This window comes from Rattus norvegicus, chromosome 2, assembly GCF_021556685.1.
Source record: "Rattus norvegicus strain SHRSP/BbbUtx chromosome 2, alternate assembly SHRSP_T2T, whole genome shotgun sequence".
Lineage (NCBI taxonomy): Eukaryota > Metazoa > Chordata > Mammalia > Rodentia > Muridae > Rattus > Rattus norvegicus.
Window position 1 is genome coordinate 56002011 of NC_141535.1, and position 21211 is coordinate 56023221.

The 21211-nt window shown below is 41.6% G+C and overlaps 1 protein-coding gene and 1 pseudogene across 8 annotated transcripts in view; one reads left to right on the forward strand and one right to left on the reverse strand.

The window, feature by feature from the left end:
* Positions 1–21211, forward strand: part of Ttc33 (tetratricopeptide repeat domain 33) — a 44202-nt gene that overhangs the window by 7998 nt on the left and 14993 nt on the right. For all 8 annotated transcript variants that reach the window (XR_015660049.1, XR_015660054.1, XR_015660055.1 and 5 more), the window contains 1 exon segment: positions 16639–16720. Coding sequence is in view for 4 of the 8 variants with exons in the window: in XM_087618283.1 (XP_087474409.1) it covers positions 16639–16720 (82 nt within the window). In the remaining 4 variants the exon portion in view is untranslated.
* LOC147996097 (small nuclear ribonucleoprotein G pseudogene) lies at positions 13764–14084 on the reverse strand (annotated as a pseudogene).

Here is a 21211-nt window from a genome sequence, read left to right on the forward strand (position 1 = left end):
GAAAGATAACAACTTCAGAGATTAATAAAATAGCTCAAAGTTTCTGCCTACATTTTAAAAACATTGAGTCATGTCACTAAAATCAGCTCGGTCAGAAGCTAAGTTTAGGATCATGAAGTTTTTTTTTTTTTTTTTTGTTTTGTTTTTTTCTGTTTAGCATTTGTTTCAGAATAATGTATACATAGCTTTTGGAAAGTAAACAGGATTAAAGGGATCGAGTAGAATTAAGTAATTTGGCTATTTAAAACCAAACAAAGGTAGAAAATATATAATGGTTTGAAAATGCCTGAAAATATTGAAGTTTGACAGCAGCAATGTAAGGAGTAGCAGTGAAATTTAAATTAGAAGCAACCCAGTTCTCCTTGTCAGATCAGCTTTATCGTTATCATGGCCTTTAGCCACATTGGCCTTTTTTTCCGTCCAACAGTGTGTGTATACACATACATGCTTCTGTGTGGCTGTGCATACATATTTGTTGTATGAGTGTGGAACCAGACTTACACAACAACAGGCATTTTCCCAACTGAGCTGTCTCCCAGCCTCTCATCCCTGTAGTTCTTTGTAATGTGTGAGGAGCTTCTCCGGTGTGTTTTCCTGCCCGTGGGCTGTTCTCAGTTCTCTCTGATAGGCAGGCTGCTATGCAGTAGCACTCTGAGGCCCCCTCCCTCCCTCCGTCCCTCCCTCCGTCCTTCCCTCTGTCCCTCCCTCTCTTCCTCCCTCCCTTCCTTCGTTCTTTATTTCCCCCTTCACAGCAGTTTGCTTTTACTTTTTGTATTTCTACTATTTTCAAGTTACTTTACATAATAAATTACTTGTTTATATGTCCCTGTGACTTGCTTTCTAAATTCAGATTTTCTCACAGAGCTTTATTGAGCATGTAGAATTATTTAAACACATGACTATGGTCTTGTCCAAATAGGTTGCTGTCACTTCTCCCCTAGAGAAGGCTTCCTTCTTTGGTTTTCTACTGCCTGCTTGATGGTAGCAAGATTACCTTAGACTCACTTTGCAATTTGAATTTTCTCTTCTTATTATTGATTCTTCACAACAGAAGACTTACTTCCGTGTCCAGCCTTGAGGAAGCTTGGTGCTTTTAATATGGGCAATTGAATATAATGGTTATAAGTGTGGATTTTGAAGCAAATTTAGCTCTGTTCAGATCTTATCCTAATTATCATTTCTTTCTGTATAAATTTTGGGCAGGCTGTTAACTTCTCTACCAGTTTCAGGTTTCCTCGTATATAAATGATGACATACGTCTTAAAGACTATTGAAAGATTTCAGAACAAGTACATATAAAGAAAATGTAGCATGAATAAATAAATAAATAAATAAATGTGTGCTAGATATTATGTATTAGAACTTTATGGTACTGGTTTATAATAATGCTAAGCTTTTAAGAAATTAATGTCTCCAAATACTATTTTTGTAGACTTATTTCTGACTAGGATTTGTCTTCCTAAGGTATAACAGTTCCCAACATTTTAAAATTGGTATATAATTTCAACCACTAGATGGTGACACTTGCATAGCTAAGTAGCTTTGTTCTTGTGGCGTGGGTGTGTGAAGGCCAAGTGTAATTAGAGTTTATCATGAGAGTTATTTAGGAAAGTATAACAGTGACAGTGAATTTGAGTATGTTTTCACAGTGCGATGCGTATCCTTTGATTCCAAGTTCAGTGTATTTGAAGCCAGTGGTTATGCCCCACATCTTAGGAAAGAGTGGCTGCAGTCAGTGTAGTACGTGCATTTCCTTACTCTCATGTCCTTGGAATGCTCTACATCTTGATGTTGTAATGAGTATCAAATTCTCATGAAAGATTTCCCCCTCCACTTATACAAGGGGACTCATCCATTCTCACTTCTGTCATTTTTCCTATCTCCCGGTGTCTGTGTTACCTGTTCCTCCCACTTGTCCTTTCTCTAACATGCTGGGATGCCTGATAACTTGTGTTGCCCTACCATCCGATCTCAGCTCTTTTAAGTTTCTCTTTGCACCTACTTGGATGCATAAAAAGCATCAAACTTACCAAGCAGGACATCTGTGTTTTTACCTAGACATCTGCTGCCTTCCCATATAGGTGAAAGGCACTGCCATTTCCTCTAGTTACTTTAGCCCTACACCATGAGTCAACTCTAGGGCTTACTCACCTTCTCAGAGCTGTTCTGCCCCACTTGCTTGTAAGTCACTGCCTGTCTGGTAGCTCGCTCTGTTTCTGCAGCCATGCATTTCTGGCTGCTACTATTGTAATAGACTAGTGAGACCCCATTTGTAATGTTGATAGAAAGGCTCTTACCCCTTGACACTGACCAGATGAGACTTGGTGAAGTTCTGGAGAGAGTGGTGAAGGTTAAGGATGTGTGCAGCAAGCTTTGACTTGTGGGAGAACAGCACATAGGAAAGAGTCTGGAGATTACCCCTCACCCTAACCCCCATTTATGGGCTGCTCCCCAGGCACCCTGATTTCGTAGCTATCACTGAAGAAGTTTCTCAAGATAGTGGTCATCTAAATTTATTTGTAGAGCTGTTGGCAGCTTCCCATAGGCCTGTATTTTCCTCCTCCCCTTCTGCCTCTGACCTCATGTTGTTTCCTTGAGATCCCAGTAGAGTTAGCCAGGAAGCTTTGACCTCCTGCTCTGTTGTCCAGGTAACCAATGGACATCATTCTAGATGCCTTTCTTTGTTTCATTCCTCAGGCCTGGCCCAAGTTGAGTCTCTTATACTGTGTATGCTCTTATATCCACTTTAAGTTTTCACTGCACTTACCCTGGTCTTACTGGGAGTTATCTCACCCCTGAATTTCTTAATAAACCTGTATTGGTCTCCTTGGGCATGTTGTTATATCCTGATAGTTATTCCACTCCCTTGATCTGGACATCTTTTAGAAATGTAAATCATGTCAGTGTTGATAAAGCCTATGGATTCTCCACCACAACTGCATTAAGCCAACACCCCCAGCCCTAGCCTGTTAGGTTTCCTGTGCCCATGGCTTGGCTACTTCTCCAGTATAATCACTTCCTTTCTCCCTATGTTATAATCACACTGGTTTGACTTTCTGTCCTCTGAACATGAAGTGCTTAGTCTTGCCTTGGACTCTTGTCTTTGTCTGGAATGGACTTTCTTCAGATATTCAGATGTTTGTCCTATCTTGTCACTCAGGTCATATACATTCCTCAGAAGACTCTCCTGCTCACCTATCACCCACTGTGAGAAGATACTTGATCCTTACCTGTCACATCCTTCTTTAAATCATGGAATTTACGTTTGAGTCTTTTTCTCATGTCCTTTTCTCATGCCCATAAAGTACTTTAGAAAGTTCTAGAAGAATAGTAGAGACCTTTTCCATCCTCATCCAGAGAAAGTGACCTATAAATATTTATTTAATATGCTATTAATTAAATAGCTCATTAGATTTGAGCAGCAGTAAATGAGAAGTACGATTGGGAGGAAAGTAACTGAGCAGGTGACGTCTCATCTGGTGAGTGAGCCTGCTATCTGACTTACTTGGCTTGGTCACCAGCTGTTCTTTGTCTCATTGTCCACATTAGCTCACCCTGCCCTGTGTGATCCCTGAGCTATTCACCTTGCTTCCTTCCTTGTGCTGGTTTAGTTCCATGTTGTTAAGGCTGCCTTTAAACTGGCTGAATCAGACTTTGGTCATTTATTAACCACAGTGACTTTAAACCAAGTTTTTATCTTTTAATGTTTCCTATCCAGCAGCTGCAGTAGGGCTGTGTCTCTTCAATCTGTTCCAGACTAAAGTTGAATTAGGAGATAGGCTGCGGGAGTTGGGAGAGACCACAGACCGACTTAGTAGATGCCAAGTGTCCTCTGCCCCCCACGTGGAGGAACTAAGTGGTGCCTCTGTTGAGCTGTAGGAAGGATCTCCTATGACGTGAACCAGGGCATGAATGAGAGCCAGAGGGGGCGGGGCAGCTCGGGGATCTGTTAGGAGGGCATCTGTTAGGAGGGGATCTGTTAGGAGGGGATCTGTTAGGAGGGGATCTGTTAGGAGGGGATCTGTTAGGAGGGCATCTGTTAGGAGGGCATCTGTTAGGAGGGGATCTGTTAGGAGGGCATCTGTTAGGAGGGCATCTGTTAGGAGGGCATCTGTTAGGAGGGCATCTGTTAGGAGGGCATCTGTTAGGAGGGGATCTGTTAGGAGGGCATCTGTTAGGAGGGCATCTGTTAGGAGGGGATCTGTTAGGAGGGGATCTGTTAGGAGGGGATCTGTTAGGAGGGCATCTGTTAGGAGGGGATCTGTTAGGAGGGCATCTGTTAGGAGGGCATCTGTTAGGAGGGCATCTGTTAGGAGGGGATCTGTTAGGAGGGGATCTGTTAGGAGGGCATCTGTTAGGAGGGCATCTGTTAGGAGGGGATCTGTTAGGAGGGGATCTGTTAGGAGGGCATCTGTTAGGAGGGCATCTGTTAGGAGGGGATCTGTTAGGAGGGGATCTGTTAGGAGGGCATCTGTTAGGAGGGCATCTGTTAGGAGGGCATCTGTTAGGAGGGGATCTGTTAGGAGGGCATCTGTTAGGAGGGCATCTGTTAGGAGGGGATCTGTTAGGAGGGGATCTGTTAGGAGGGGATCTGTTAGGAGGGCATCTGTTAGGAGGGCATCTGTTAGGAGGGGATCTGTTAGGAGGGGATCTGTTAGGAGGGCATCTGTTAGGAGGGGATCTGTTAGGAGGGGATCTGTTAGGAGGGGAGCTCTGTGTTGCTTGCTTCACCCTAACTATCGGACAGTAGCTCATTTGCTCCTGAAATATCTGTATATTTAGGCAAGAAAGGCCTCAGCTGGCAGCATGGAGTGTAGTTTGAGAAGGAAGTGGTGGGTGAGAAGGCAAGCTTCTCTACTCTTGTGTTCTATACAAATCTGTGTGAAGTATGTTTGTGCGTGTGTGCATGTCTCAGTGTGTATGCATGCATAGCTGCCTAATGCAAAGAGTAAATAGAGTGATCGTTACTACGCGGTGAATTTCCTAGTTTATCTTGTTCTTTGTATATGAACAGCTTTGTTGGGTGGAGATATGGCCTGGGCATCTTTTTTTTTCTTTTTTTCGGAGCTGGGGACCGAACCCAGGGCCTTGCACTTGCTAGGCAAGCGCTCTACCACTGAGCTAAGTCCCCAACCCCTGGGTGGAGATATGGTAAGCCTTCTTCCTTTGCAGCAGTGCGGGCAGTGACATTTTGAATAGTACAACCTTTTGACAGCTGTTTTCCTCGTAGGATCTTAACATCCCTGGCCCCATGTGGCCCCTGCCACTAATTCCTTAAACACATGTGACAGTTGAACAAAAAGACCTCCATGAATTTCCATAAATGATTACTATATTGTAATAACTGCTTCTAGTTTCTTTAGGCAGAGCATAACATGTGAGTTAAGGACATTTGGCTAACACAACAAACTTCCATCAGTACCTAGGCCAGGCGGGGATCGGTGACTAAACCATTGCTTGCTTTAGAAAGTAAATGTTTTTCTTTTCTTTTTTTTTTTTTTTTTTGGTTCTTTTTTTTTCGGAGCTGGGGACCGAACCCAGGGCCTTGCGCTTCCTAGGTAAGCGCTCTACCACTGAGCTAAATCCCCAGCCCCGAAAGTAAATGTTTTATAGTGACAGCCATGGTCATCTGCTTATGTCACGTCAATGGCTGATTTATGATACAATGGTAGAGCTAAGTAGTCGTGACAGAAACTATACTGTTCACAAAATCTAAAATACGCACTAGATGGGCTATCAGCGTGTCATCCTTTGCTCTAGAGACCAAAGCCCTCCAAGGGCCTTAAAAGCTGCAGAGATGTTTGAAACATTAAACATCTCAGAACTAAGGCCTCTCTGTGCTCCTAGAATTCCCTGTCCTCCTGCCCCCTCCTCTCTTCTTTTCTCCTCCCCCACCCTTTTCTCTTCTGTGTTCTTTCTTCCCTACTCACAGTCCTCTGTCTTAGGAGGTTTCTAGTTCCCATTGCTGAAGTGATGAATGGACTAAAGTGAGAATGGTGACTACTTGCGTTTCTGGGGAGAGCTTGTTTTTACAGCCCCTGCACACCGTGCTGTTACTTCCTGTTCCCTCTCAGCATATCTTCCATGCTTAGCTCTCTTTGCAGAAGTCTCATGGAGCAGGGAGGACAACTGGAGTGGATAGAAACTGTGATATTAGTGTCTTTTAAGTGCTGACATTTTCTATGGGCTTAAAAGAATTAGAACACACACACACACACACACACACACCCCAAACCCAAACACCAGCTCAGGCCAGTTGTTGTAACTATTGTGGCATAGTCAGGAGGCAGAGGCATACATTTCTTAGTTTAAGGCCAACCTGGGCTACAATAATTCTAAGCCAGCCAGGGCTGCAGAGTGAGACCCTGTCGAAAAACGACCCCAAAAAAGCAAACCTACTTTGATTTCCAAGTTCAGAAGAAAGGACACAGAAGGACTGGAGGAAAATTAAGTAAGACATTGTTGATGTAATTGTAGAAGGACTGTGGCCTTGTCAGGGCTACGTTACATACTATACTACCTTGGGAGGATTGATGCCAGGAAGCTTGGGACTGACTGGTCCTGTAGCTGCTCTTTGCTTTTGCTTTGTAAAAGCAGAGCAAGTCATGCCAATTTTATAGGACTTTGAGTACTACCAACCATTGTATGTTAAATAATTCTATTATCTCTCTCCATTTCAAAAAGTCATAAAACACACATTAAAAAGATAAAAAATAACCCATAATATTCTTTTTTATTTATTTATTATATTTATATTACACTGTAACTGTTCAGACAACCCATAATATTCTTAAGAAATGAAAGAGGTGGGTTGGGGATTTAGCTCAGTGGTAGAGTGCTTGCCTAGCAAGCGGAAGGCCCTGGGTTCGGTCCCCAGCTCCGAAAAAAAGAAAAAAGAAAAAAAAAAAGAAAAAAAAAAAAGAAATGAAAGAGTTCCTCTGAGGTCAGTCAAGTGGTATCGCGGCTAGTGTGGAACCATCAGCAAAGAATAGCAGTGGGAAGACCAGGGTGTTTTAACTCACTAGAGAACATCCTCGTGCATTGAAAGATGACAAGGTAGAAAAGACAGTCCTGATATTGGGGTGTGTTTTCGCTAGGAGCTCCATCCAACAGGCATGGTAAATGACTAGACTCAGGGTAAAGCGAGCTGAACAGAGCAGAGGTGTGCTGAGCAGTGTAGACAAAAGATTGGGCAGAAATGCAAGTGCTAAGGGAAACACATTTGCTACCCCTGTATTAGAAAGTGTATTGCTATAATATTTGTAAGGAAATTGTGAATGGGAGGATTACTGTGAATTCCAGAGAAGAACTAGAACTGTGAAGTTCCCAGCTTTTCCTGTTACACTGGGAACATTGTTTAGAGGTTTGGGAGTACTCACAGTCTACTAAAGAGGGAGAGCACTTGCTTTTCATGTGATACATGGTTACTGCCTTGTGGATAAGTCACAAAAACTTAGGACAGAATAGTTGTCACCGACTGTTTGATACTCTGTGTAACATTTGTGAGAGTTTTACATAAAGTATGTATACACAACCAGAAATTGGCACATTTCTGGCTTTTGAATGGCTCATGTATTTTTCCTCTGTTATCCATTTCATAAAGTCACATTTCTAATGTTCTCCTGAGATGCACTTAACATTTTTGAATATAGATTTTGTATTGTAAATTTCTGGATGTAATTTGTAATCTACGATTTGCATATTCATCTGATAGATGTCAAAGTCTTCAGAAATCACAAGGATAGATTCTCTCTTACATTTTTAAATTCTCCAGATAGGGTGAAGTGATGTCAGGACAGTGAGCTCCATTCCTAGCCCAGGTTAAATTTTAATCGTGAAATTTAATGCTTCAGATTAGACAGACGCAGCAATTTTCTAGTCATGTCCTGTTGTATGTCATCCCGTGTTTTTACTCTAGACTACTCTGTGTCTACCTTACTCCTCCAGAAATGTGGGTCCCTGTTAGGGAGCTTAGTACCCATTCCACTGCATGCACAGCGCTTGTAACAGACACTGAACAAATTCACAGTTCCAGTTTAATCAGTTATTTAGAGAGTGCTATTACAGATATTACCAGAATAACTTTGTACACATTCATTTTTACTTATTATACATGTGCATGGTGGGCACATGCCATTGTTCACATGTAGATGTCAGAGGACAGCATGAGGGATTTTGTTTTTTCTTTTCACCCTATAGGTTTTGGGGATCAAAGTCAGATCATCCAGCTTGGGGAAAGCACTGTTACTGCAGAGCTATCTTGCCAGTATGTTCCTGTTCCAATTTGATCAGGGGGCTTTTCTGATGAAAAAGGGATTGGGTTTAATTTAAGGGAAGGAGTGATTCTATTTATGTTTTGCCATTTGCATATTTTATGGATTTACCATTAAAATAAGCAGATTTATCATTAAAAATAAGACAAAGTGCATGGTCGAGGGCGAGATACCCTCTTCTGTCTCTTCTTTCTCTACCTGAGGCGTGAGTCATTAGAGCAGAAGAACTAACCCTTCCCCTCACTGGCTGCAGCACTCAGGAGAGCTTGCCCTGCATCTCCCCTGGGCCTCACAATAGAGCTGGTCCTGGTGAGCCAGCCCCAGCCTTTTGGGCATGATAGTGGGAAGCGCTGACCCTTCCCTACCCTTTGCCAGCTGTGGCATTGGGCGGGCTAGCCAGAGCAGTGCTGGAGAGCTTGTCCTAGTGGTGCTGGCTCAGGAGAGCAGGTGGACTGACCACGTCAGCTGCACACCAGGTCCAGATCCAGGGATTTGAGTTGGCTACCCCAGCATCTACCCCACCTGTAATCTGCTACAGCATGTGAAGAGTCCTGCCCTGCAGATCTAAGGCACCAGGACTTCCATGACACAGGGCAACAACAGGACATCTGAGAGGTTCCCAGTGAGCATCTAGTATTAATAATGTAGCAGAAGGCAGAGGCCTCAAAACAGACCAATGACTCATTGCAACGCACTCGTGCAAGTAAAGATGTACGGACAAAAGGGTATACTGTGAGACACACTGTGACACACTACAGTTCTCATGACAAGATTTTTTTTTTTTTTAATTTTAGCTTATTTTGAGTGGAGGGTAGTTACGAAGGGATGGGGGAGATGAGAAGAATTGGACTGGATGATGTAAAATTCACAACGAATCAATGAAAAGTTAAATAAGACAAGACAGCTTGCTGTGATCATGAGGTTTATTTTTTATCTTTTTTTTTATTTGGTCAAAATTATTCTGTGACATTGATGTTAATTTCTGTTGACCTACAATTTTTTGACATGTATGAAATGAATGAAAATGTAGTACTGCATATATTTAATTATCCCTCTATCAGAAGCCAAACTTAGAAGATTAAAACTGTGACTTTGTACATATTTCAGAAAAATATATTCTGTAATACAGAGGTTCTTAACCTGTGGGTCTTGACCCCTTGGGGGGGTTTGAATGACCCTTTCACAGAGGTGACATAGCAGATATTTACTATTTATAACAAGAGTAAAATTACAGTTATATAGTATCAATGAAATAATTTTGGGCTTGGGGTCACCACACCCTGAGCAAGTGTATTACAGTCACAGCGTTTTAAGAACCGCCGCTCTAGTAGGTGTACAGAGGATGTGAGAAGTAGCCAATTGTGGTCATTACAGTAAAACCCTACATGTTTCTTGTACTGGTGGATGCTGCAGCATTGTTTAAATTGCTTTGGAAACTCCCTTTATCCCGTGTTGTGTACACCTTTGTGCAGTGTCACAGTCAGTCTTATGTAGATAGATGGTTTGGTTCTGTCCTGCTTAATTAGGAACTTCTGAAGGCATTTGCCCATTTGTGTAAATAAGCAGCTTACATGCTGGAGTAGATTTGTGGTTTAATTCCCATAACTGTATAATTTCAATAAGCGATATCTGCTTGTCTTAGTTAGGGTTCCATTGCTGTGAAGAGATGACAACTATGGCACTCTCATGAGGACAATCTTTAGTTGGTGCTAGCTTAGAGTTTCAAAGGTTCAGTCTGTTATTACAGTTGAAACCATGGCAGCCTCTAGGCAGGCATGGCGCTGGAGGAGCTGAGAATTCTACCTCTTGTCCGAAGGCAGCTAGAAGATTGGCTTCTATGTGGTTAGAAGGAGGGTCTCATTGCCCATCTCAACAGTGACACACTTCCTTTAACAAGGCCACATCTACTCCAACAAGGCCACACCTCCTAATAGTGGCACTCCCTGGGCCAAGCATGTTCAAGCCTCGATACTGCTGAACCTCTGAGCAGGTTAGGGTTTACTTTAGGGCTAGTACACCATACTAGACCTTTCAGTCAGCACTACCACTGACCAGTTTCCTGTCTCCTATATGTGCTTGTCTTAGCTGCATATTAACTTTACCTACTTAGTAAAATGTATTTTCCACATCGTATACAGTGTATTTAGATCAATTATATCATTCACTACATCTGCCCTCCAGCCCCATGTGAATCCCACTCCCTTTCACTAAAATGTATTTTAACTACAGTCAGTCCTTGTTAGTGGATACTCACTCTATTCTCAGCTGAGGTCTACCCTTGTTCCAGCTGATACTACTATAATTTTTACCCTCTTTGTGGTATTGGACACTTTTTTATAGTTCTGTGCTTTCTGTTGATTATGTTATTTAAAATTACCCCTAGTTCTAGTGTTGGACTGCTCTATTAAGAGGGTGCATTGGATCACATAAAAACAATGCCTGAGGAGAGAGCACCGAAGCCGGGAGTTGACGAGAACAGATAGAGTTATATTTCAAGGTTCTGACTCAGGGCTTCACGCTTGTGTGGCAGGTAATTCATCAAACAGGGTATTTTCCTAGCTCTAGAAAATACTTTGTTAATGAGAAATTATTTAAAGCTAGTCTTAACTTAAAATGTAAGCATTTGATACTTCTATTTCTTCTTATTCTTAAAAGGATTCTTAGTGGATTTAACAAAATTTTCCTGATGTGATAGTATGCCTATAATTGTTTCAAAGTTTAGTACCAGCATCAACTTAACACTAAGATTAAGTAGAATTAAAGTGCTATTTTTAAATTTCAGGGCCATGTGTATTTCTTTCTTTTCACTTTATCCCTTCATCACTGTGCTAAATTCAGGCTAGATTTTATGTTTTTCCCTAAATAGTATCAAATTTGTTCATCTCTGTTCTTGCATTCTCTACTTAGATTTTTCCAGATTTTCATATGGCAAGTTGATTTTTATTTTCAGTGATGGCCCAAATAATACTATTTCAGACAAGCCTTTTGTAGCTACTAGAACAGTGTGGGTGAATTTCCCCTGGCACTTTTAGCCTTCTGTCCTCTATATTTTCTTTACAGCAGTCATCTTTATTCAAGTACTCCTTTCATGTCTGTTTTTCTTATTAGAATGTAGGTTCTGTGTAAGTAGACATTTTGTGTCCTTCATTATTGTATGCCCAACCTGTACCTCCGAGTGTGTGTTCACTGTAGATTTGGCTGAAGAGACCAATATGCCTCTAATGAGAGAAAGCATTGCTTTGGGGCTTTCTTACATCTCAGAGGTTCAGTTTATTACCGTCATGGCAGAGAGGATGGTACCATGTAGGCAGGTTGCTGGAGCAGTAGCTGAGAGCTACCTTCTGATCCCTAGGCACAAAGAACGAACAGCAAGAGATTGAGAATGAGAACGAGAACACTATGTATGTGCAAGGGCCTTCCATGATACTTTGAATCTTCAAAGCCCACCTCCCAGTGACACATTTCTTTCAGCAAGGCCACACCCGCTCCAACAAGGCCATGCTTCCTAATCCTTCTAATATTTTCAAATAATGCCACTTTCTTGTGACTAAGCATTCAAATATATGAGCCTTTGGGAGCCATTTTTCCCATTATTTACTTATTCACTTTACATCCCAAGTGCAGCCCCCCTTCCTTCCCAGTTCCCTCCTCACATACGCTCCCTCTTCTCCTCTGAGAATGGGAGGCTGGGGGCCTCTTTATTCCAAGTAGCACAGCCATATTTTCTCAGTAAGGTTGATTTTCTCAATCAACGGCTTCCTGTTGAGTTTCTGTGCTGTGCCCTACTTCCTTTCCTTATTTTATCAGTTTGCTCCTCTATACAGTTTCAACTCTTCAGTTTCCTATTTTCAGATTCCACAAAGAGGAATCTGATAGGCTTATACTAGTTGGACCAGGTCAGAGAAATTATACAAAGTCAGCTAGACAGCGGATTGGCTTATTTGGATTGCATTTTTTCTTTGTTCTAGTTAGCTATGACTTGGGTGAAAGAACTTGTGGTTGCTTTCCCTTGAAAAAAGGAGTGGTTAAAACCCCATATTTAAGATCTACCAATAAAGAACGGTATTACTGAGTAACTGTATTGTTTCTTAGAACTGTATGATATTCAGCCTTTAAGCAAGTATGCTATAGAGAGAATCCTGTGGTGCAAAGGCATGAAGAAAGGTTTCATGTGTGTATAAAAAGTACAATGCATTTAAAAACTGAAATTTGTGATTTCTTGGGAAAATACCCAGAATTGTGCTGACATACAAAAGCTATGAAGTTAGGTGGAACTGGCATGTTGCCCACCGTCCTGTGCAGCCCAGCCACCATGCTCATGTGGACTTAATGGGCTACGGAGAAGAGAAGGAAGGAGAAATGGGAGGAAACATGTTAGTGAGAGAGGGTTGCTGCAAGAGGGCAACGGGGTGGATGTGACTGTATTTCATGCAAGAAACTCTCAAGAATAGAAAACTTGGTAAAATGATACTGACAAAAAAAAAAAAAAAAACTGAGATGAATAATGCAGTGGTCTGAGTAATGAGGAGCAAGATAGCCGCACTGTGTTCTCATTGTTAGAAAGTAATTCCTGCAGCCTTTCACCTAGAATTAAAGTGTTCAGGTAGCTGTCTTCTTATTGAGGAATTCTGTGAGCTAAAGGCTATGGAGGAACTGAGCTTGGTGGAACATTCCTTTAATCCCAGCACACAGGAGTCAGAGGCAGGTGGATCTGAGTTTGAGGCCAGCCTGGTCTATGTAGTGAGTTCTAGGCCAGCCAAGGCTACATAGTAAGAACCGGTCACAAAAGCTTCTCAAAGCCCAAAAAGGCTGCAGCAGTAGTTTAGGCTTACTTATTTCTGTATGATTTGTCTGGAGTCAGAGGTTGCCACCTTCTCTGAGCTGAACATTTAACTTGTAGTTAAGCTTCGAGCACAGCAGCAGTTGTTCATTGTAACTGTAGGTTGACTGCCACACCTTTAATGACTATAAGGCAAACTTTGTAAAGCATACTCCCTCTATGTATTCTGTGCTTTGTCAAGATGGTGTGAGACTTAATGTGGAGTTTGCTGATAGCCTTGCCGGCCAGCCCACCTGAGGGATCGTCCTCTCTGTCTCCACAGTAGTGATATTTCAAAGCTTGCTGCCACGCTTGGGTGTTTACGTGAGTGCAGAGGAACTGCACTCAGGTCCTCATGTGTGTGCAGCAAGGACTTTCCCAGTGGACACCTCCCTGCCTCTGGGAGTTTGGTCTTTATGTACAGCGGACTTTCCGCAGTATAGTGGACATGTTCTGAGCTTTGGCTCATTGGGTAGATCTGTGGGTGAACCCTAGGGAGTATACTTACAAAAACTTACATGGCTGTTGAGAAGGATGCCCAGAGAGGAAATAGGACCAAATGTGGCTTAGCCTGAGGCTCTCATGTTGCACTTTTTTCCCCTGAGTATCACAAAATTTATTTAGCAAAAAGTTTCATATGGCAATTTACAAGGCCTAATTCTACATCACAGTCAAACAGTCTTTTGGGGAGGGATGTGGACACACTGCTGAACACTGGTTAGACTTTCCAAGGCATCTAACATGATGATGCTGTTTCCTCAGAAGACCACCATCACAATTTGTTCTGTTGCCCACTGGTTGCCATATCCACACACTCATCAATCACGAGGTTCATAAAGGGATCACAGCCTCGCAGTAGTCCTTGTACACGCCTGACACCATTTAACTTCAGTGATAACTTCCTGTCCATAAACTTCAGTTCCAGAGGGTGGACTTTGCTCATGGTGACTATTCAGTGGGCTCAGAAGTGCCTGATGTTGCACTTGATGCCTTCGAATCCTCCCCCACCCTTGTAGCTGCAGCACTAACTCCTTGGGCAGTTAGCTTCTTCAGTCTTCGGCTCTCTTCTGAAATGGAGATAATAACTAAGGCTACCCGGGGTTCTGGTGAGGGTCAAGTACAGTAACGAATGTAAAGTAATAGCATTGTACCCCGTGCTCAGTGACCGTTAGCGTTTGCTAATATACAATTCACAGATCTCTTTGCTGTTTCCAAGTGCAGTGTAAAGATGAGAAATATGTTTAAGGCCCATGCAATTATGCATGTGGTATAAAGAAAAATAATTGGACTAAATAACAACCTAGGTGATTTAGGTCAGTCCCTTGAGTTGGCTTTGATGTGGTTAAGCGAGTCAGTGAGAACAGGGTGTATGGAGTTTCACTTCTGGTGTATGTACAATATCTTGTACAGTAAACTTGTTCTCCTAAGTACAAGAAATGAACTCTAGAATAGCACTAAAAAGTTAGTGGGTTAGATGGGGAGACAATTCAGTTGATAAGAATAAGCATAAGGACCTTTGACTGAATCTCCAGCTCTTGCTTAAAAGCTGTACTTGTGTACCTGCAGCATTGTTGGCTGAGACATAGTGGATCCCAGGAGCTCACTGGCCAGCTAGCCTTACAAAACCTGGATTTTTCAGGCTCAAAAGACCTATCTCAAGAAAATAACATTGAGACCAATAAAGGAAGATGCTGTCCTAATGCCTAAACACACAACCGCACACACACACACACACACACACACACACACACACGTTATATGATTATAATTTATATTAGAGAATATGTATCAGTTGCAGTTATTACTGAGTACTGTGTATTGTACATACATATAAATACTAAGAAAATGAAGGGTCTGAAAAACAACAAGAATGATTTAAAAGAAGAGAGTTCGTGATAGTACATGACAGAGATTGTCAGTGATTCACAGGCCTGGGACTGCAGACCTGTTCAAGTACTTGGAAATAGGAGCAGTGATCATTAACATTGCCTAGAGAGCAGAGGGAGCAGTGCTCTCCCTCTGAAGACTTTGCATTAAGTGTACTAAGGGCAATTTTAGAGTTGCTGAGTTAGTTTTGTTGTTTGCGGCTACAGTTGAAGATATTAATTGAGTACCTGGCTATCAATCTTAAAATAGAAGGTAGTAGTATGCATTCATATTAGTCTTGTTGCTGTGACCAAAGACTTGACAAGAAGCTACTTTAGGGAGGAAGAGCTTATTTTAGCTCCCAGTTTGATGGAATGCTGCCCATCGTTGTAGAGAAGGCATGGTGGGAGTGGTTCCACTGAGGCAGGAGTGTGCGGTTGGGACTCCTCAGGTCTTATACCCTGGTGGAACACGACAAAGAGGGGAGGCAGGAAGCAGGACTGATATTTAAAATTTTTTAGGTCAGCCCGCAGTGATCCATTCCCCACTGAGGTGCTATGTCGTAAAGGTTTCACAACTTTTCCAAATAGTGCCACCATCTGGACCAAGTGTCTATGCATAAGTATATGTCCCTTTAAGGGACATGACACCGTCAAACCACAGCACACTAGAAGTTATTTGCATATTTTGGGCACATTTTACCTATCTCTTAAGCTTGGCAGGTGCTTATTTATGAACAAAAATAGATATTTGACCTTTCCATGACTAAAAACAATTTGGGGAGGAAAGGGGTTATTTTGCTACATCTCCATATCACTGCTCATTGTTGAATGAAGTCTTGACAGGAACTCAAACAAGACAGGAGCCTGGGAGCAAGAGCTGTAGAGAGGCTCAGGAAGAATGCTGCTCACTGGCTGGCTGGGCCCACTTAAAGAGAAGGACCACCAGCCCAGAGTGGCCCCACCCACAACAGCCTCAATCCCTAATTTAAAAAATGCCCTACAACTTTGCCTGCTAACAGTCTGGTCTTATGGAGTCATTTTCTCAGTTCAGGTTTCCTCCTCTCAGATGAATTTAGATGTCTCAAGTTGATATAAAACTAGTCAGGATGACCGTCATCTCTGCAAGGTAGATTGCTATAGCAGAACCTAGGTGTGAAACTGGGTTGCAAGCTTTTAAGACAAATCCTTAGTAGTATATATCCTATCATTGAAGCCAATTAAAAAAGAAAGACATTTGATTTCTCAGCCCATAAATCTTTCAGATAATAATAATGATAATAATGATGATGATGACGACGACGATGATGACGACGACGACGATGATGATGCTGATGCTGATGATGCTAGGGTGTGTGTGTGTGTAGGTCAGAGGACATGTTTCTAGAGTTAGTTCTCTGCTTCCACCTTTAGGTGGATCCAGGGATTGACTCAGGTGATTGACTCCTTGTGCTAGCTAAGGCTTTGGAATCTTAGAAGGCAGTTTGTAAGATCTCTTATTTATATTTTGCCCTTTTCTCTTGTTTTTTTTTTCTCCTTTCATTTCTTTAATTTACCTATGCTTTTAAAACAACATTATTAGCAATCTTTAATAGAAAGTTTTCTTAGTGATTATTTTCAAATTTACCGTGTACTCTGAAAGAGTTAAAACATGATGCTGATGTAACGTTAACAACTACAGGTATCAGGAGGCGATTCGGAAGTGGGATGAAGCACTCCAGCTAACCCCCGAGGACGCCACCCTTTATGAGATGAAGTCACAGGTAATAACGCTAAGGAATCTGACTTTTACTATGTGATTGTTCTGCGACTGTTCAGTGAGCAGCGATGGGCATTTGTCTGCGCTCTCATTCTCTTTTCTAATACAAGTGTTTTTAAAAATTTTAGCATATTACATATAGTTTTGTGTATAAAATTAGAAATCCATTTGCTTTTGCAATGAGCTCAACTATTATTTCAACCTAACTTTAAGAAGATACAACATATAGATAAAATTACTAGTTACTTTTTAAATAGATGCAAACTTTCTACATTGTTTATAAATTAATTCTCTACTAGTATCTCTTTTTGTTTTTTCAAAATGAAAATTCATTGTGTTTTGGAAGATACTTAAAAAGTGTTATGGGTCCATTGCTTCAGCATCCCGAGCTGCTACTGAACATGTATTAGTCACTCAGTGAAGATGCCTGAGGAGACCCAGACCTAAGCCTGACTAATGGAAGAGGAAGAGGTTGAGACTGCTTTCCTGTACAAATTGCCCAGTTAATGTCACTTGATTATTAATAATTTCTACTCAAAGAGATCTTTTTAGGGGGCTCATTTCAAAATTTCAGGTGCTTTGGATAAATTAAATGTGAGAGCTTAACAGAAACAAGACTTTGGGAAGGGGCTATGTATCCGTTACTACTTCTGCACACAGGATTAAGCTCTGACTGTTATGGATGCTGGAATGAGAATGACCAGGGATGACTTGATCAACAACTTTGGTACTGTGCCAGGTTTGGGACCGGAGCCTTCATGGGGGCTTTGAGGCTGATGCAGAGATCTCTGAGGTTGGCCACTTTGGTGTTAGTTTTTACTGTGTATTTGGTTGCTGAGAAAGTGACAGTGAGCACCCACAGTAAGAATGGTGCCCAGGATACCTGGGAATCCTCATCATTTACAGTGCACACTGTCACGGGGACTCCATGGACCTTGGAACAAAGGCTATTGTACCTCCAAAAGAAGACCAAACTGAGTACTTGGAGGAAAGAATAATAAAAAAAATATTAAGAAGTAGTCTCTGTTTATTGGCTAACCTATTACTCCTTTGTAGAGGAGTATGGTAGAGAAATCAGTGATCAGTGAGACTGAAGACAAGAAAAGTCTGGTGACAAACCTTAATAGAAGTTGTTCATTCAAAAGGAGGAGGAGGAGGAAAAGGACAAGAAGGAGGGGGAAGTGAAGAAGTGGGAGTGAAGAAGAGGGAGGGTAGGAGAATGGTGTGGTGATTTGAAAGAATATGGTCCCATAGGCACCTAGGAGTGGCACTATTAGGAAGTGTGACCTTGTTGGAGTAGGTGTGGCATTGTTGGAGGAATGTGTCACTGGGGGGTAGGCTTTGAAGTCTCAAGTGCTCAAGCCAGGCCCAGTGTGATACTCCCTTTCTGCTGTCTGCTGCTCGATCCAGATGTAGAATTCTCAGCTACCTCTTCAGCACCATTTTTGCTGGCATCCTGTTGTGCTTCCTGTTTTGGTGACAGTGGACTAAATCTTGGAAATGTAAGCTAGCTCCAATTAAATGTTTTCCTTTACAAGAGTTGCTGTGATCATAGTGTCTCTTCACAACAATAGAAACTTTTAACTAAGACAAATGGTGACAAGAAAAAGAAAAGGTACATGGATCAAAAATCACTCAGCAAAACCAATCCTGTTTGGGGCAGAAATCCTGAGGATATTAGTAATGAATGTGGACAGGTCTACAAGTGCTTAGCCAATGGTTGGGAAGCACGCTTGGCAGGGAAGCACTTTTCTGTTGAAGGGCATTTGCTTGTTTTTATCCCAAGACCTGGTTTTGGTCTCTTTGAAAGCAGAGGAAAAAAAGAAAAAGGAAAAAGAATCACATTAAGTTGTATGCCTACTGTTTCTATCATGGGTACCTGAAGAAGTTAATCCCTGAGTATATGATTGTCATTACAGGGGAGGCATATTCCAAAGATCTCCCTCCAAGCAGTTCCTGTGATAAGTTGTAACAAAGCAATATTTTGAATGTTATCAAAATGAATTTGGTCAAAAATTGCTTAGAACTGTTCACTAAACTGGCAGAAGATAAAGTTTTATGAGCAGTTCTTGAAAAATATAACTTGGAAATGGTTGAAGACTCAAAACTGCAAGAACTTCCCAGAGCTGTTTAGAACTCCATCTGCTCTGGGGATGCGATGGTTGTTAGGACTGCTGTACCACAGTAAAGGGAAGCCAGAAAGACATCTACTCCATCACCAAGAACTTGTGCTTACTTTGGCCTTTGTTAGGAATGATACGAACAGTAAAGCCTGTTGATGAGTACTATATCCAACAGTTGAGGGAATCTGAGCCACCAAGAGGGAGAGCATGGAACTTCTAGAAAATAAGAGGAAAAAAATAGGGAGAGAAGAAGACAAAATTTCTGTAAAATTATAGAAAGAACCCTTGGAAATAAAGTTGGAAAAAGTAGTCATATCAAACTTATTGGTAACTTCGCCAGAATGTCTGTCCCAAGTACATGAGTGGACAGTGAATACAGAAGAATCAAGCCTTAAAGAGACAGTTCAACAGCGAGTTACTTGGATATGACACAGCGCTGAAGGATCTGGTCATCTTCTGCCCGAAACTGTACTTGTGGCTTCAGACACATGTCAACAGGATTTCCAGGGTCCTCCGACTTGGTCTAGGTATTGTTGAAGATGAAGGACCACCTACCCACGATACTCTTGCCCCTGAGACTGAAGAGAGGACGCTCCTAGAAGGAGATGAAGGAGACCAGCTTCATCGGAAGAACCAGTCGTTACATTTTCAGTAACTAAATTCATTTCTTCTATTTTCCAGGATTTTTCTTTTGGTTTATTCTTGTTAACATTTTAAAAATAATTTTTCGGTTGGGGATTTAGCTCAGGGGTAGAGCACTTGCCTAGCAAGTGCAAGGCCCTGGGTTCAGTTTCCAGCTCCAAAAAAAAAAAAAAAAAAAATTTGTGACATGATAAAGACTACATAATGGTTCTTTCTACTTAGTCATTTAAAGAAAAGCTAGAAATGCCTTTTCTGGTTTAATCTTGGCTTACTTGAATAGGTTATTAGAACATTTGCTATAGGAAGTCATGTAACTATGTTAACTTTGTGATTGATATCAGAACTGATGGTGTAGCTCAGTGGACAGAGTGCTTGCCTATGAGGCACAAGGCTCTGGGTTCGATTCCCTGTACCCCATAAATGTAGTTTGGTGGTACATGCCCAAAAAACCCAGCTCTCAAGAGGTGGAGGTAGGAAGATCAGAGGTTAGTCTCACCCTGAGTTCAAGGTCAGCCTGGGCTACAGGAGGCCCTGTCTCAAAATAAGCAACAAGTAACTACAAAAGCCAGGATGATAAACAAACAAACAAACAAACAAACAAATCAAAAACAAAAAACCCAACCCAACTTTGTGATTGATCTCAAGCTTGATTTCTTGGTAGACCAGATCTCGCACTGAGGGGTTCTGGGATATATCGTTTAAAAGAAGCACAAATGTTAAGATGCAGTGAGTTTGTGTACTAGGGTTACCTTCCAGAGTTCCCACCCACGCTAGTTATTTCTTCATGCGCTAATCTTAGAAGTAAGTGCGTAAGCTGAATCTGCTTGAGAGAAGGAATCCCTACCAGGGCTTGTTGCCCAAAAGAAGTACCAAGGGACAAACCTTTAAACCTCCCTAGGCTCGAAAAGCCAATGGCACAGTAACTTAAGTGAGGCTTAAGAATGGAAATGGACTTCTCATGTCACATCTGCCCGAAAAGTAAATACAGACAGATGAAAAACAAGCGTACAGATGAAGGGGTGAAGGCCAGCATAGTTATCACCAGTAAAACTGACATATTAGACATACATTTCTAATATTTTGTGGAAAAATTCTATACAGAAAGCCTCCGAGCCCCTGAATTAGGTATCTAAGAAGTATTTTAAGTCTCAAACAGCTGGGTGTGGTGGCACATGCTTGTGATCCCAGCACTTAGACTAACACAAGGAGAATGGGGGGGTTCCAGGCCAGCTTGAGCTTCACAGGGAAACTCAAAGTTAAAATAGCAAAGTCTCTAAAAGAGCATTAAGTATAATTTTTGGCAAACAGTGAATTATTGCAATTGAGCCTTCATCTCTGTTAACAAGTGTTAACAAGTGTTATCCCACAATACTCCGGAACGAGAGTAACTGCTCTACCAGCTTCGAGTTCTTTCACAGATGAAGAATCCAAATAAAGTAGGTCCACTAAAGCAGATCTGTGAAGCCCTTCTCTTGCATGCTTTCAGGTTCACGGATAAAATATGTGTAGATTAAGGTAAGATTTATAGTGAAATATATGAAGAGTTTAATTTAGAACCTAAGAATGGTGCTTGTGTCAAGAATGTTCCAAAATGTTCATGAACCCAAAGATTAAGTGAAATAAGCTGTTTTCCATGGGTTGAAGTGAAGCACTGAGCTCTCCAGTTCTGTACATTTTCTGGTTTACGTGACTTGAAAACCTCAGTTCTCAGGTCTACAGGTTGTCTCATT